The sequence below is a fragment of the Acyrthosiphon pisum genome, chromosome A3 (assembly GCF_005508785.2).
Source record: "Acyrthosiphon pisum isolate AL4f chromosome A3, pea_aphid_22Mar2018_4r6ur, whole genome shotgun sequence".
Lineage (NCBI taxonomy): Eukaryota > Metazoa > Arthropoda > Insecta > Hemiptera > Aphididae > Acyrthosiphon > Acyrthosiphon pisum.
The window spans coordinates 41,147,986-41,166,431 of record NC_042496.1 but is presented as its reverse complement, the minus strand read 5'-3'; the positions used below and the strand labels follow the sequence as shown (position 1 = coordinate 41,166,431).

The window sequence follows — 18,446 nt, the reverse complement described above, 5'->3', positions numbered from 1 at the left end:
GTAACTAATCAGCAGTCCTGTAAAGTATTTAAGTAAAAGTACCTATTCAAATACTTTTTTAAGTATTGAATAACTTTTTAAATACTTTCAGCATGAAGTATTTTGAATGGTATTTTAAACACTTTTTTTTGTATTAAATACTTTTTGGTATTGAATACTTTGGTTTTTTATTTCGAACATTTTATTTTTATTCGAAATAATTGGTTGGAAAAATATTATTGTCAACTACAATAATTGAATAATAGTTTTATTTAATATTCTGTATTTCTGTGTTAGTCGAAGCCCAAAGGTTTGTGAAAACCAGATTTCTAAAAAAAGTTATTGAATATTGAATTACTATATTCCCTTTATAACTATTAGATAGGTAACTATTAGATTACCTACTACCTATGTGCTTATGTTACGATAATTAGAAACCCACTTTAAAAACCAAAAGTATTTGAAAAGTATTCCAAATACTTTTTCAAAGTATTTGAGTAGTGTTTGAAATACTTTACAATTAAAGTATTTGAGTAGTATCTTAAATACTTAAAAAAAAAATGTATTTGAGTATTTACTCAAGTACTTTTTAAAAGTATTATTTACAGGACTGCTAATCAGGTGACAGCGACGGGTTACTACACAGAGCTGAGACACGATTGAGCATACATTGTCAGCGTATCAAAGGAAATTGAAAAAAAAAAATGATCAATAGTTTTAACTTTTAAAAATCACAAAAATCGTATAGTACCTATATGCTATAGCCTTTAAAAATTTGGAATATCTCTTTCTCCACTTGAATATTCTTTACATATATTTTTTAATTTATTTTGTAACTGCATAAATATTCGATATTTTTTTTTTTTTGGTAATGCCCCCAACGCATTTTGATCTAATTTTGTTTCGTCATTCGCTACCTCCTGTCAGATTTTCGCTATCAATACCCATATAGAGAGATGGCATTGTCCCACTAATTTTGAAAATCTATGAAAATATAGTTCGCGCGACATTCCGTGTACATTGATCCGCTACATTTCAATGAAAGTTCTTTTGTACATCTCCACGTTAATTGTTTACGTCCTTGATGTTTCATTATATATGTATATCCTCTCCAACAAATTTTGTTCCCGACTTGTTGGACTTAATAACTTTCATATTTTACAAAAAATTACGGTTATTCACGTCGAAATGTAACTGACACAAAATTTATGGATGTTTCAGTTTATATCGATAATCCTACCACCGTTATCCAAAGTATAAACCTATATTATACCCAATACTCAATAGGTTTTACGTATATTTTTGTATATAAATCCTATTTACGACAGTTATTTGGTATGGGTTCGATAAGACGCTCAGCCTATAATTGTTGATACCTAGTGGCTAGTATAATAATAATACTATATACTATTATATTACTTATTATAACTTATAACTTTTCCGTTTTTTTCCGTGACGTTTTTTACTCGTGTCGGTTTTTACCGTAACGTCTTTTACCTGACGTTTTTTTCCGTGTCGTTTTTTACCGATTACCAGGTACTTATATATGAAACGCACTTTATGTGACACGACTATAATAGGTGATCGAACCATCGAACTCTGATATTATTTCTACAATAATTTTCGAATTGTATCTTAATTATCTTATATTTTCCACCAATGCTAAATGTTTAAAGCGTCGTGGAACTTTATTGCTCCGGAACTAATTATTAATCGAAAACATTGTTGATAAAGCTGGGGGGGCAAGCCGGCTCACGGCTCGCGTCTGATATCATAATAATTTATGTAATAATACATGAAAATAACAAATTACAAAATGTTGGCGACGTGATTACGTGAATGTGGAAACGTCGCATAAAATATTTTATTGCTCAATCGTGCTTTACCGATATAAATAACTCATAAATTGCAAACTCTTAATAATAATTAATAGGTACATAATAATAAATAAATAATTCACAGTAAACCATAAAATATTATAATCGTTAATCGACACGACTCACAAACACACGATCAATTTTTTGTTTGTTAGAAGCCTGTGATAAATTATAAGAGGTATAAATATAATACAATTTCAAATTTGGGATTTCGATAAATGCTTAATCTTAATTGCAAAATGATAAAGGTATAAAATATTTACGGTAGTTAGCATATATTGGACCTCATCTTTAAATAGTTACTTTTTTGTGGAAAATTTTAGATTTTGAAAATTAATTTTTTATGAGCGTTTGAAATTCAAATATTTACGAAATTGGGCATACACTAGATTTCTCATTGGACGATTTTCTTATATTCTTGTAATTCAAAAACAAAAAACCATATAGATATGCAGATAGGCTTTACATTTTTACCGAATGTTCATAATAGGCGTAGGGTGATATACATCATAATATATAGAGGTTTTATAGCTATTATTATTATGTTTCGGGTACACAACATATTATTATATTCTAAAAATGCATGGAATGGAGGGCTAAACAAAATTCCATCTGGCTATATAGACATATAGTTCCCATTATACGCCTATGACCATAAGCGCAAATAGCGTTTGAGATTTGGGGGGGGGGGGGGCTAATAGGGCTAATAGGGCCTTACTTTGATAATATTGAATAAGCTTATAACAAAATGAAGGAAATGTTTGGAAGGGCTATGGACATGTTTGGGGGACTTAGCCCCTAAAGTCCTCCCCTATTTTCGCCTATGCCTATGATCAAGGCCGTATCTGAGGGGATATGTCCAGACCCCCCCTGAAATTTTTTCATATCTTATTTTTAACCAAATATCAAAACCTAAATTGAATAAAATTACAATATACATGTATGTCTAAGATTTGAAACTTTTATATAAGATTCCCCTTAGGTTTTCCTACATTTAACAAAAAAATAAAGTTTACAGGAAAATGAAATTAATTTTTTACAAGTGTTTGAAGTTAGTCAAATTCTCATTACAACGATTGAACGATTTTCTTGTTATTCAAAAACTGTTAACCCTAGGTACTTTCAATTTTCATCAAATGTTTATTTTATCATTTTATATACATCATAACATTTTTTAAATATTTTGGCTCGTTTTGAGTTATATTTATAGAGATTTTAAAATGTTAAGTTTTTTAAGGTATATTTTTTAAAGTATAAATGTGAATAAAATTGTATTCTTTGGAGTCTAAAAGCTTGAAAATGTAATGCAATAGGTTCCTTACTAGTGTTTATAATAGCAGTTGATAAACATTTAGAGCCACATATACGATTTTTTTTTTATAAGTATTTAAAATTCAAATTTTACGTTTAATCGTAACCATAACAGAAATACAGAATAATACAAAAAAATCGTTTATCTGTAGCAGTGCGACCGCGGTACGTAACGCGAAAAATCCCGCACAGCCTGGGCGAGACGTCTCACGAGTCCGCACCGACGACGCTATAAACAAACGCCATTTTGTGCTATGATGCTTGAGTCCGGTGCCTATCCACTCCCCGCCACGCCAATTCCAAATTCATATTTCGTCTCTTCGCAGTATGAACACTACTGAATAGTGACCGCCGGCGAGGGAAACGTAGTGCCTAAATTATTATTTACTTCTATCGCCGTCGCTTTGTGTCGTGACTTGTGGACCCGAGCGGACACCCTAACTATTCGAGATTCATTGACGTCTTCCATTAAGACCGTGTGCCGTGTTGTTTGCACACTTGATTGCGTATAGATCACTCGACGGGTGATTGAAGACAGTTGTTGTGGTGTCCGAAAAAACCGAATCTCGCGCATCGGCAACGAAGACATGGCAAATCCACGTAAGTATGGCCGCACCCTGTACCTGTTTTTTCGGCCGGTCGTTTGTCTTCCGCGGTATGAGCGATGGCAGGCCGGCTTGTTCTGACAATCACACGAGGACGGCCGCGTCCGTCCACCGAGCCCGCGCTCGCGCCACCGCGTGTCTATGGCCGATGTCGCGCACCGCGTTCAAAATGTCGACAGAACGCCGTAATATTGTGACTCGGCGACTCGTCACTATCGTTACAACATGCGAAATGTAATGTGTAAAGGTCGGTCATGAAGTTTAAGGGGAGGCGATTTGTTTATGGAAAATTTTGACTTTGGTTTATGGGTATCTAGTAGGCAAATGTATTCGACAGAACATAATATTATAGTTGGTCAGTAGAGACTTTTATTGTTTGGTCGCTTTCATGTGTATGCGCACTAGGAATAACTATGTATCAACCTCGTAGTTACTACTGTCTATATTCATATTATTGTTACCGTTCTCAGGCTACGACTGTATTTAATTCAATTTTATGACGCATTTGATACAATTATGAGTCTGGCCAAGTGCAACTTAACTTTGATTCACATTTTATGCTAGTCAATGCTTGAGCTAACAAAATAACTAATTTTATTTTTATTTTAGAATACTCAACTGGTCAGTACGGAGGTGGCGGAGGTGGTGGCGGTGTAGCTGGCGGATACGGTGGATATCCAGCATATGGTGTTCCTCCCCCGGGACCACCAGGTTATCAACAACCTGGCGCACCCCAGCCACAACAAACTCAACAACCACAAAGTGGATACCCAGGTAGCGGTGGATGGAACCAACCTCCACCACCGCCAACAGCGGCAAGTCAAGGTGATTAACTAGTATTCATAATCCACATTACAAATACAATCAAATGTCCATAACTTATTTAATAAACTAATATATATATATATACATATGATGTAGTGTTTTATAATCACCATAACTCTTTAATTTTTAATTATATGTACACGGTTGTGCAAATAGCTCGGAATACATTTCCAGTGATTTTTTTCAAATTAAATATATAGTAATAACTTTTTTGTGTATTTCCATCATTTTGAGAATAAAATTAATTTGTTAACTATTATATGTTTTACATAACCATTATAAATTATTTTTAAACTTTGTTAACTAATTTTATTAATTTTTCTTAAATGTTGACAAAATAGGAGGCGGATACCCTGCTTATGAACAACCTCCACCCAGTTTTAGACAGCAGGGAAGTCAACAAGGATCATTTAATGGATCAAGCGGTGGGAATGGTTATGGTGGTCCACCATCAAGTGGTGGATATGGCGGACCTAGCAGTTTTGGAGGTAATTGTTTGATTTTAAACGAGTAATTATTAATAATATTAGCACTTGTTTTCATTTTATTCAATCAGCACTTCTCTATAGTTATTAATGTGGTTAATTTAATTTTTTTAAGGTGGTAGACAAGATCGTAGCAGCAGCAGTGGAGGATACGAGTAAGTACACTTGTTAATATATATAAGTTAAGATTATATGTTTGAATGCAACAAAAACAGTTATTAAGATAAGATAGAGTACAGTTATTTTATCACAAATATAATATTAGGTATGTATTCAATAAGGTTGTCATGTGCATTAAGTACATAATAGGAATATAATATATGATAAATCTACTAACTATACTAAAGCAAATTATGTAATTGTACATTACATATTTATGCTTTGTTAAATTAATATTTATATTATTATATTGCATTTTTATACCATTATATAATAAAGTTAACACAATACTCAAGTTTCTCTGAAAAAGTATTATTAACTTTCTGTTTATTTTATCATAGTAATTTATTGAATACATTCATAACTGAATAGTTGTGGTAAAATATCTGAGGTATTATTGAACTTGTTTTGAGCATTTATTAAATAAAAATATACAATGCCTGCAGTATTTAATGAATTATATTTAGGGTTTATTTTGTTACAATTTTTAACTTCTGGAGTTAGGTTTAAAATTCAAGCTTAAAATTATTTTATTAAATGGTGTTGAATATTTTATTAACTGTTATAAAAATATCAACTAGTGATGGGCAAAATATATGTATAATTTAATATTTACAAAAATATAATAAAATATTTTGATTTTTCTTATACTGTTTAATAAGTTAATGTTGCCAATATTAAATAGGATATAATTATAACTAGAGTGCAGATTTTTATGCAATTGTAAATTTTTCATTTTCACATTTTTGGATTTTTGTCAGTAATCTTTACAAATCATAATAATTTGAAGTGTATGGTAACTTTTTTTTTTGCATGCTGGGGCTTAAATTTTTTTTATAAAAAAAATTTATGAAATTATATTTCAGTATAAAATTCAAAAAAAATAAATAGATAGATAGTAATCCTAAATTAAAATAAATCAATGAAGTAGATACCTATTTGTAAGTTAATTTTTAATACCGTTATCAATTTATAAACTAATAATAATGATCAAAAAAAAAAAAAAAAAATGTGAATTTTGTTACTATATTACACAATTTAAAAGTTTTTGCTTTATATATATTTACGATTTTAACTTCATATCATAATATGGTATATTTTGGTGCATACAAATCTGCGCTCTAAAATAATGGCTTAAGAGGACACTAGACCCTCGTAAATTATCTCTGTTTTACACTCATTTACAGTAAATAATTTATTATCTTCAGAATTCTTAATATAGTTTATTTATAGTTAATATTTGCCCAAATTTACATTTCATTGTATTTTTAGATGACATTTTTAACTGAGCCTGAGTGGAATTATTTTCCATGGTATAATTTAAAAATGGGATGAATTAATTGAAATATTTCATTTTTCCAAATTCATATTACTCTTTTTAAAATATAAGTATAAAAAACCCTATGCTTTGGCTCAGTTATTATTCTCTTCTACAAATCTGCGAAGTTCTGTAAATAAACTAGAATAATCCGGTATGTACATTTGTATAATACAGACAATACATGCAGGTGTAGTGTCCGCTTAAACAATAAATGTATTTAAAAAAATTATATTTAAGTATCTTTGTTAAGTAATACAAACTCGTGTAGAGCTATACAAGCTTTTAAAATGTATTGCTGATCTTAATAATAATAATAACAACATTTTTTCAACTATTGTTTCACATATGCATTTTTAAAACATACATTTTTTTAAAGCAATTTCATTAAAATATCAAATTAGGGAAGCTCACTTTGTGAGTCTACTAAAGGCCCGGTGTCTAAATATATTTTAATAAAACATAATAAACTATAATTCTGTGTATAATTTATGTACATTAGCTATGGACAATAAATAAATATTTTAATATCAACAATTGCAACTGTATACTGGTAACTAATGGTGGACACAACGTAGATATGAGGTGTTTTAAATTTATATTCAAAAACCTAAGACTAGGTTCGTTTATTCAGATGGATATATGAGTTTATTGTGGTGTATATTCAATATACATGGTTGGTTTTGCCTTATTTGTAATCAAATCATAATTTTATTTAATCCAAATTGTGGATACTATGTTCTGTTGGATAATAAGGTGACCCACTTATAATAAATTTATTTAGAGTAAATACTAATTAGTTAAGTTAATAAACTTAAAAGGCTATTACTTTATGGGTGTTTTTGTTTTAATATAATTATATTAAAAAATATGTCTGATATCCAAAGCTAAAACTTGAATATTATGCTCTTGAGTAGTTGCGATTTTCATTTTTGTAGATTTGAAATTGAATTTAAACTTTCAAATAGTTTAATTTAAGTTTATAGATTAAAAAAACGCCACATCCATGTCATGTGTTGTTTTCCGTCTTGCACATGTAAGACATAGACAAAGCTCGTTTACGCAGTCTGAGTAGAACTTGCTCAATTTTGGTGTTTTATAATAGGTGCTAAAAAACACCTTTTATAAAATTAAAAGATGACAATATTTTGGAGGGCAAGATGTTGAGTTTTTTCAAAAAAATTTAAATTTTGAAAAGCTAGGTATTTTAAAAATGTTGAAATTTCTAAACAATATAATGAAAGTAAGTTAGCAATGAAAAAAACATAACAACTTGTCCTTAAAAATATTGTCACAATTCAATTTTATAATAGGTATTTTTACTCTAGGCCCAAAAATGAGCCGTTTTGTCTATATTGCATCTGTGTAAGACGGAGACAACACATGCGGGTATGGCATCCTCTTAAGATTTTCTTCAACTCTACAATTAAATATTTATCCCATCACATATTTTTTTTAAAATAAATATTAACACTATAATATGGTATTCTTCTCTTAGTGTAACTAGTAACTACTCTCTGAGAGTTGGCCGCCACTACATTATATGTAATTACAATAATAAAATGTATTATCCACTAAGTTTTATGTCAACATTTTAGGTACTGGTTATTATTTTTATTGTTTGGTCCATTTAAAATTGTCTAATGGTTTCCAAAAATAATACTTCTTAACAATTTATTTTAACCATTTGTAGGCTGTTATGTATTTTGAGAATTTTAAAAAATTTAAATGTTAATAATTTTCAATTAAATGGTGTTTAGTTTATTGTATTTCAATTTAGTAAATAATATAAATAAACTAATAAAAGTTATTACTCTTGTGGATGTAGGTAATCAAATTCCAAATTGTGCTTATAGTTTTATATGATATTTATTTATATTTAACTACATGGGCAGTTCTTCTATTTTAAACAATTGATTAAATTGTACAATATAATTGTGTATGCTTACATAGTTATTTTAGGTTTTATATAAAAGATTATGATTAATATTTTCATGTATGAAGTCTAAATTATCTTTAACTTTGAAAAAATAGTAGATAGTAAAATCATGGATGTAGAATTCCATCTGTTGAATGGTGTACTTAGGACAACATATTATTATATAGTGTTATTTTTAGTTTTCTCTATTGATTTAATATGTATTATGCATTGGATTAACTTAACAGAATATTAATATTTTAAACCAATTTTAGTTAGTACATAAGTAAGCCACAATTTGATACTTATAAATACTTGAAAACATAAATATTCATTACATGTATATTATTCTCTAATAAGAATAACCTCAGGTGACAACTGATTTTTGTCTGGTTCTGTGTCACAACAAATATCAATTAAATTGGTTTTTATCATTTTCGTTTCCAATGATCAGTCATGGCCAAAAAATTGCTTTACCTTGTTAGTCTTAATAAAATGCTGTTGATAAAATAATAATAAAATGACGCTATCGAGAGCGCAGAGCTCAGCACCACACCCACTTCTGCCTCTGTGCGCAGAATCCAGAGGTTATTCTTATATGGGACAGAGTATATTCTCATTTATATATATTTAGGACTCATGGGATAATTTTTATGTTATGTTCAATTTATCTTTGACTAGCTAAATAACCCGGCGTTGCCCAGGAAAAAATTAGGATTGATTAACTCTTTTAGGGTGTAATTCGCTCTGCATAAGTATGGAAGCAAAATCATATTATATTTCAATTTTTAGCCATCCCGCGTGGCGTTGCACGTGAGTTTCGCTTATGATAATGTGATCAGTATCTTATCAGGTACGCAATTTACCTGTGGTAGATTGTGGACACATTCAGGAGGGAGATAAAATATAGGTAGCTTATATTAGTACATTTTTGTAGTTGAAAAAAATTTGTAATAGTGTACCTAAAATAGTATTGAAGTCATAATTGATCATCCCGGATTTTTAAGAGTGTTTAATATTTATATATTAATTTATTTTGGGAGGTTATTTTATTTATTTTTATAAACAAACCGGCGTAATTGTACCTAGCTTTGTAAAATAATTTGCATATTATATAACTTTAACCAAAGGCAACTATAAATAAACAAAAAAATTTTGATTTCCACTGTGAATCTTAAAAATCTCTGTTTTACCACCTTTAAAAAGCGAATATCAGAAACTCCTTTCTTATTGCGTATCTAGATCAATAGAATATGTTTATGTATTGGTTATGTTATCGGTGTGCATTTTATCGTTTAAAATATAATTGGAGTATTGGTGTATGCGCCATGCATGAGATACCTAATTTTTATCTTTAAACTTCTCGAAACAATTCTTATCAGTGACCTTCAGACAAAAAAGATAGGGCAGGTAGCTGGAAACCCGTGGGCCGCCATATATACTTATTGCCGGTAATTAATTATAATTGTTAATTGCTCCACTAAAACGCAACATTTTTGAAAATTCTTTTTTATTGCACGGTGAAAATATGAGAAGAACCTCTATTCCAAATTTGTGTAGTTTTTGAATTACCAGAGATGAGTGAGTCAGTGGTATTTGGGTTTTATATTTATAGATTTTAGAGTTTGTTGTAATATGCATTAAATGGCTACTACTCGTTTATGTTATATATTTGACGATATTATATTCATCATTATTATAATATCTATGGGTATTGGTTCTATCAATTTTTACATATAGGTTACCTTATCTATCTCCTCTTATAGTAATGCAATACCTTTTTATTGCCACGTTTAAAACTTCGGTAGTAGTTACTATCTTTATGGCACTATAACATCTAAATAAAGTACACAAAATTGTATTTAAGACTAGTTGAATTTGTTATGTATAAGTAAATTGTGTTTGGTTTACTCTAGTAAAAAAAAAAAGAATAAATGCATATAATATTATTAAATAAAGTAATTTGTTATTCAAAGTAACGTCTCAGATAACAAAGTGGTGAAAAGGAAACGTACTTTGTAATATACTTAAAGAAATTTGTATAATACAAATGTGAGGTCATGATTTCTAAACATTTTACTTAATAGAAAATCATATTCGTGTTTCACATGAATAAACAAACACTAAATTATATTATATTATTTAGGTATGGTTTACGGCAGGTATTCCCAGCCTTTTTTCCTTAACAACATTTGGTGTTATAGAATTTTAGGGCACATGCGTAATTTTTATATATATATTCTTTTTTATTCATGATTAATTATAAGGCAATGGTTGTCGTTTATTTGAACAATTTCAACAAATGGAAATAACGAGGAATGTATATTTTAACAATTTCAATTTTAAGACTACACATACACATTTAATGTATTAGTTTATTTATTTTATTTTAGTACGATTTTTAATTTTAATATATTGTGAATAACAATTTACCTGAGGTAACATTAACTTATAACTAATAACTAGGACTCGGATCTATATGTAAATACATATTTTCTCTGCGACATGATAAACTAATTTCGGCAAGTGATAAATTTGTTTCACAAGATTTTTGATAAAACGAGCTATATTTGATTTTACATACTTTTCCATAATTTGTCATAAATACAGGTTTTTACATATTTCACAATTATTCAATTTTTCTCACATATTTAGACAATTTACAATACCGTTTTAATGTCTTTTCTTCAGAGTTAGAATAATAGAAAGGTTATCATGACTGTATATTATATCGACGATCTTTTGAATTGGAAAATTTAAAAGTGCATGTTATTATTAATTGTAATCAAGATAATACGATAACTATAGATAAATATGCATTTTTTTATTACATTTTATTTTATTATTAATTATTATTATAATTTTTTTGTTGATTATACATATTTTGAATTCTTTAGCACATATTTATTTACATATTTTTATTGTATAAATACATACTTTGGTTATATAAATATTTATTTATCCGAGTCCTACTAATAACCAATATCTCCAAATTATATGAAATATTATATTAAGAGGACTCCACACCCACATGAGTTATCTCCGTCTTACAAGTGTGTAACATATCAGATGTAAGCTCAGCCAATAATGTTTAGCTCGGTTAGCTTAAAAATTGAGTGAATATACTTAGTATTCCATGATTATTGAGTTTATAATAATTATTGAGTTATTACTATTTTTACATTACGCTATATTATATATGCATATCTTGCTAAAAAAATTAACTATCGTAGAAAAACTAACATACGAACACAGATAATGTTCTTACCATCAGGTTGTTTTATAATAGTTAAATTCACTCAAATTTTTTAACTAATGGAGCTAATGTGATCTTTTGAGTATAAATTTGCTATATTACGCATTCGTAAGAGGGAGGACGACATGCGGGTGTGGCATCCTCTTAACACACATAAAAAGATAATAAGTACACACCTAAAGAATTTTGTGTTACACAGCATTGGGTAATCTCTAGTTTAGGTTATTACAGTAGTTGGTCCCTTGTTTCATCAAAATAATTTTTAAGTAAATTTAGTTAGCAGTTTCAATGTATATTTTAGTACCTATAAGAGATCTTTACTAATTTATGTTGATATATATTTGTTATTTACTCAGATCTTTTTGATCTGTTGATTGATGTTATTTAGAGGTTCATGGTTATTTTATAATACCATTTCATAATGTATTCATTTTGTGCAGACATTATTACACATTTTTATTTAATAAATAAATACATTTTTTAATTTTGATATTAGCATAATATATTAAATAATAATATGTTCAAAATATGAAGAAATATATTTGTTTAATCTATTTGTTAATTCCCATCGTTTATAAATCTGAAAAGATAAAGTTAAAATATGATTTATAATGAATAATCATTATGATGGTACTATTATTAATTTTTAGTTGGGTGGCTTTATTACTTATTCATAATTTTATGAATATTAAATGATTTTATATTTTAAAATTGTCTTGTTTAATTATTATTAAACATAATGGATTTGTAATTTTATGTAGGTAGGAACAAATAAGAACACTAAAAGTTATTTTGTTATGCAATAATAACCTTTTGCATCTAGTATAATACCAAATTGTTAGCTAAATATGTTTATTTTTATGTGACTATGAAAGTAATAACTGTCTATAGAATATTATATATAAATCAATAATTATAATATTTATAATGCTAGATATTAGTATATATTATATACAATATACTAGAATATACAGATTTTTAAATTAAGTTGAAACTTATATAATATGAAATTGGTTCAATGAAGACTTGAAAGTTATTATTCTAAATGTATTGAATTGCATTACATACAATATAAAAGTTTTGTATCTTATTATTGTACTTCATACATTTATATGTTAAGTTCCCAATTATATTTAATTAAAAATGTAGAACTTAAAAAAAAAAAAATTCTCAAACAAGAAATGATTAGACATTTATAATAACAATTATCTTGTTATATCGTATTTAAATTTAAATTAAAAAGTATGATGAACATTGTAATATGTATTTTCTATCATATGAGTTAATTTTTGGCCTATACTCCACTATACTATATTTTTACCTCACAGACTATTTAGTTTTGAAATACTTATTATGCTAAAAATACATATTATATGGACTTATAATCTATATAATTGGGTTTTCTATATTGTTTTTATTTCATAAATCTTAGTAAAATTGCTCTACAAATTTATGAAATACAAAATATAAAAAAAAAAACTAAATTCAAAAAGCCCAAAATTACATTAAAAAAATTCATGAATTAATTATTATTTCGATTTGTTTAAAATATATTCATAGTTAAATAACCAAAAACACGGACTATAAGTACAAAAAAACATTCAAATGAAACCTCAGAGCCCTAAATTATAAGGTTTAAAATTAAAATAATTACTGTTTTTATTCTTTTTTTTTTTTTTTAAATATACATTTATCTTAAAATAAATTTTAATATTTTAGATAATTCATATAACATTAAAAATATGTTCTTTAACAAGAGGTATTATTACTTAATACTTACTTTTCATATACAATATGTAATTATTTAATGTTTTATACTTCAATATTTTACACTTTATGTTTTTGTCATAGTTTAATTTAATGCTCATAATAAATAATTATAATTCTCTGTATTTTATTTTCTTAAATTATTAATTTAATTGTCAACCAATAAATGTTATCGTGTTTGTTTTGTTGATTTTGTTCTAGTTCCGGCGGCAGGGGTGGTTTTAACAAAGGTAAATAGCACCGTATTCAAGTGGTGCTTTTTATACATTTTAAGTAAATGGTTCATAGGCGCTCAAATAAGTCTGTTAACTATATAAGTATATATACCCAAAAGCTGATAACAAGATAAGTTAGGTATCTTGTCAAGGTAATACTTCCAACCTGTATTTAGCAATTCTTCATCATTTATATACTAGAGAAACGGTATTTATGATATTTTATTCACTTTTTTAAATCAAGTGGCGTGCAAGGTGGTTAGCAGTTTCACTATTTATTTAATATATAATTAAAATTTTGACATATGATATATGTCACTTTGTTTCCAACCATTGTTGGTTGTGGTAGTTTTTGTCGAGATACGGCAAAGTCTGTATCATTCAAATGGATATTACGCATACATTTTATGTGGTAAATTAAGTACATACAAAAATGCTGTTTATTAAAACATGAAACAATAATTTTATATGTATGTATTTAATATTATAAACTATAGGAACGTAATAGTACGTTTGGTACAATAAATGGTGTAAATGTTTTGGACGTATTAGACATATTTGTATGTCCAGAGCAGTGAAAGGGTTAATTAGTGGTTGATTTTAGTATATTATATATGTATATATATATATATATATATATTAATAGGTAATAAAAATATATAAATTAAAATTTATTTACATTTTTAAAAGTTACATGACTATTATTACTGCTATACATTAGACAGTTTAAAAATAAATACATAGCTGAAAACCATATTACCTTTTTTTTAAATTAACCTTTTTAAAGCTTATTTGAAATATAAATGAATTATTAGGTTTTATATGAATACAATTATAATCATTGTGATTGATGAAAATACAGTGTATCGAATTAATGTGCTTATAGGTACATATAGAAAACTGATGTTAAATAGTTTTTTTTTTACATAGCAAGATTATTGGTGTCAGGTCGGTTGGTTAGTTATAAATCTACTATGTCTATAATGAAATACATCATGTTGTTATAATAATAATGCTATTTGTTTCTTGGATATGATTCATCTGCCATTTAGGTTGATGTTGAAATATTTTTTGCATACTAAATGGTTTTTTTTATACATAGGTTACCACTAAACAGTGTTAATATTAAGGAAAAAATTGTCCTTTATAGAAGAGTGTGTATTGGTTAAATGTGTTAACTGCGCCTCAATAATGCACGCCACTCAAACTGTCTGATGCAGTTTCATTGATTTGTAGTTAATAAAAAAATTGTATTCCTAATATTTATATTAGGAATGCATATTATATAATATATAATGGGGTGTGTGTCCCATTGTTTTTTCATTTCAGTTTGTATAATAAAAGTATTTTCTATTATCTGAGTCTCCATAAAAGTGTTGTTACAATTGCTTAATATTATTTAAATTATTTGCAACTCGACAATAATGGGAAGCTATTTTGTTTTCATATATTTTTGAAGATAAGTTTTTAATAAAGTTGACATTTTGTTTAATTAATACAATAGTGTATTGTACAATAATATAAAATTCATATTTTCGTGGTTTACAGAAGTATCTGATTGTCTTGGTTTTTCTATTTTATCATTGATGTTTGTTATGTCAATGGCACTTGTTAATTCTTGTTTTTGTCTAGGTAGCGGAGGACCCCCTAATGATCGTAGTGGTGACTTCATCGTCCAAGAGGACACAATATTTGTTTCTGGCATGTCTACAACCACTTCTGAAGCTGATATTGAACAACACTTTGGTTCAATTGGCATTATCAAGGTAATACATTATCTAACCTATATTAGGTACATAGTTCCTAAATTTTATTTTATTTTAATCATAATCATATTGTATTTTAGACTGATAAAAAAACTGGAAAGCCCAAAATTTGGATGTACAATGACAAAGCGAGTGGAAGACCTAAAGGGGAAGCGACTGTTACATATGATGATGCTCATTCTGCAAATAGTGCTATATCCTGGTTTAATGGTTCGTTTTAAACTTCTATTGAATAGTATTTACTAAATGGAAACATTGAACCAATTAATTTGGATATTTAGGTAAATCATTCAATGGATCTACAATAAATGTTCAATTAGCCACAAAGAGAGATAATTGGCAAGGAGGACGTGGCGGTGGTATGACTGGTGGAAGTACTCGTGGTAGTTCTGGTAGAGGTGGTGGAGGACGTGGAGGATATGGTGGTGGTGGTGGTTATCAAATGGATGATCCTGTATCAGACGATCCATCAGAAGGAGGCGGAGGATTCTATGGTGGCCCCAGAGGTAATCATTTTTTATTATTTACTTTAAAATTAAAAAAAATTATGTCTATTAAATGTATTTCTTTAAAGGTGGAAGAGGCGGCGGTAGCAGAGGTCGTGGTGGTGGTAGAGATGATCGTGGACCACCCCCAGACCGTAGAAGAGATGACCGTATGAGCAGTGGAGGTGGCAGAGGTGGTGGCCGCGGAGGTGGTGGAAATGATTCAGGTGGCCGCGACGGTGACTGGAAATGTTCAAATCCAACTTGCGCCAACACTAACTTCTCTTGGCGTCAGAACTGTAACAGATGCAACGAGCCAAGGCCCGAAGGATTTGGTGATAGTGGTGGCAGACGAGGAGGTGGTATGGGTGGCGGGCGTGGTGGACCACCCATGCGTGGCGGACGTGGTGGTGGAATGGGAGGTGGTCGTGGCGGTCCTAGTATGGGCGGTAGTCGTGGTGGTCTTGGCGGTGGAGGCGGAGGAGGTAGAGGTGGATTTGGAGGAGGAGGTGGCAGAGGAGGACCTGGCGGCCGCGGAGGTGGCGGTGGTGGACGAGGTGGTGGACCAATGCGAGAGTAAGTTTATATTAATTCAATTTGAATCTGCAAATTAATTAATTTGAATTTTATTTTTATTTTTTTTTAGTGATAGAAGAGGAGACAGAAACCGTCCATATTAATTAATAATAACAAAAACAAAAACTAAATATTTTTAGCAGTCTAATTTTTTTTATACATTCTTTTATTGACGATTTATGCTTTGTGTAATTGTAGCTAGATAAAACTTTACTAGGTAGTAAATTGCAGAAGTCTGGAAGTTCATGATTATTATTAGTTTTTCTTTTATGTAAATAAATAATAAGGTAATCATATAAATGTGATGAACAAGATTTCTGTAACCATGTATTGTTTTTTATTCTAATTTGAATGAAAATCATAATTTTTTCATTGTTTAGAGTATCGTTTGTGACTTCTCAACCTCATTATTCATAATAAAATTACTTGTATTGAGTATTATTATTTAGATACCGATATTGTTTTTTGTAACTTTTAAATAATAACGTCAATAATTAATTATTTCATTTTGTTGTTAAATTCATTTCCATGATATTTGCACTATTTATTAATTATTGCTGTGATCAAGTAACCGTTTCCTTATATCAAGTGTGGTCTAACTTGTTACAGATGTCAGGAATGGGCGATGTAGGTACTCTAAAATATTACTTATATTAGATTGGGTTGTCGTATATTATTTTATTTAAATAATACAACTGTTTTTTTTGTATACATTTTTATGAAAAAAATTGTACCACTCCTCCTCTCCATAGTTTACAACCAGTTTCAACACTCATTTTTTTTGTCACTAGAATACCACACGGTAACATTTAATTTATTAATCAATAATTGTTATCACCAACCCGTAAAAATAATTTTAAAATAGATTTCAGTAGACAATCATCAACTTGACTATTAATTTGTCATTAGTTAAAATAATATTGTTTTTCTAGTTAACTAAAAATTTTACTCGAGTAAATTAATTTGATTTATAGAAGTTTTGATCCCGGGACAATAGGCTATCCTAAAATTCTATCAGAACAACGGAATGATGTATTCAAAACTTTTATGTATGGCAACAATGCAACAGTACATTACATTAGATTCAATATTAACTAGTTGTATTTTACTTTTTATTAGGTTACCTACAGTTTGTTATTAGTATGATATCTTATGAAACAAATTTTTTTTTCTCAAGTTTCGCTGATTTTAAAATATTAAATCTAATACAGTGGGTTCCAAAAATTGAAATTCAGACATTATAGATCAAAGAGAAATTGTATTTTTTGGAAACATAACTAATAATGAATAAAACTAGAAATATAAAGGCTCAAAATCTTAAACCCTGCGAGAATATTGATTAGATGAAAAGGTCTAATTTAAACTCTGCCAGTTTTATTTTCTTACCTGTACATGTACTCTACTGGTGTTAAAGCCTTACTTATGTTAAAATATATCTTAAAAATTAAAAAAAAATGATGAGAACTCTACAAATAGTTATAATAATGGATTTATATTACTTAGAAGTCAGAATATCTACAAATTCTACCCCATGATTTTAGTTCACAGTTCAATATATTATAACATATGATAACATGCTATGACATAAACAACATACCTAAATATTTTATGATTATTATGTTTTTTATTTCCAAGTTGTGTATATTTTTTGGTATGTACACATACCTAACTATTATTTGTTGAGGATGGTTATTTAAAAAAAATATATAAGTATAATTTTTTATTATAAAAGTTAGGTATTAATTTTATGTTATTTTGTTCACTTTCAGTTTATAACAGTCAATTTTTACCTATTTCTTTTTTCTAGCAGTGTATTTATGCGCCTTGGCCCCTGACTTGAGATAGTGATAGATCTACAAAAATATAGTCATACTGACAGCTGACAAGAATTGACATAGCATGCT

At 28.4% G+C, this 18,446-nt stretch overlaps 2 protein-coding genes across 3 annotated transcripts in view; both read left to right on the top strand.

Annotated features, from left to right (window-relative positions):
• The window catches only part of LOC100575177 (TNF receptor-associated factor 3), a gene marked incomplete at its 3' end in the record, with an annotated part of 138,801 nt that overhangs the window by 25,415 nt on the left and 94,940 nt on the right, over window positions 1-18,446 (top strand). The gene's annotated exons all lie outside the window — the stretch shown is intronic.
• On the top strand, window positions 3,431-17,047 carry LOC100168603 (RNA-binding protein cabeza). Of its 2 annotated transcripts, XM_001948014.4 has the most exons (10): window positions 3,431-3,767; window positions 4,382-4,597; window positions 4,939-5,085; window positions 5,198-5,237; window positions 13,702-13,730; window positions 15,348-15,481; window positions 15,562-15,691; window positions 15,763-15,987; window positions 16,056-16,542; window positions 16,613-17,047. In XM_001948014.4, the coding sequence occupies exons 1-10, from the start codon at window positions 3,755-3,757 to the stop codon at window positions 16,644-16,646; spliced, it is 1,455 nt and encodes a 484-aa protein (XP_001948049.2). In that variant the 5' UTR covers window positions 3,431-3,754; the 3' UTR covers window positions 16,647-17,047. The 2 variants fall into 2 exon arrangements, with proteins under 2 accessions (XP_001948049.2, XP_008185691.1); XM_008187469.2 differs by lacking the exon at window positions 13,702-13,730.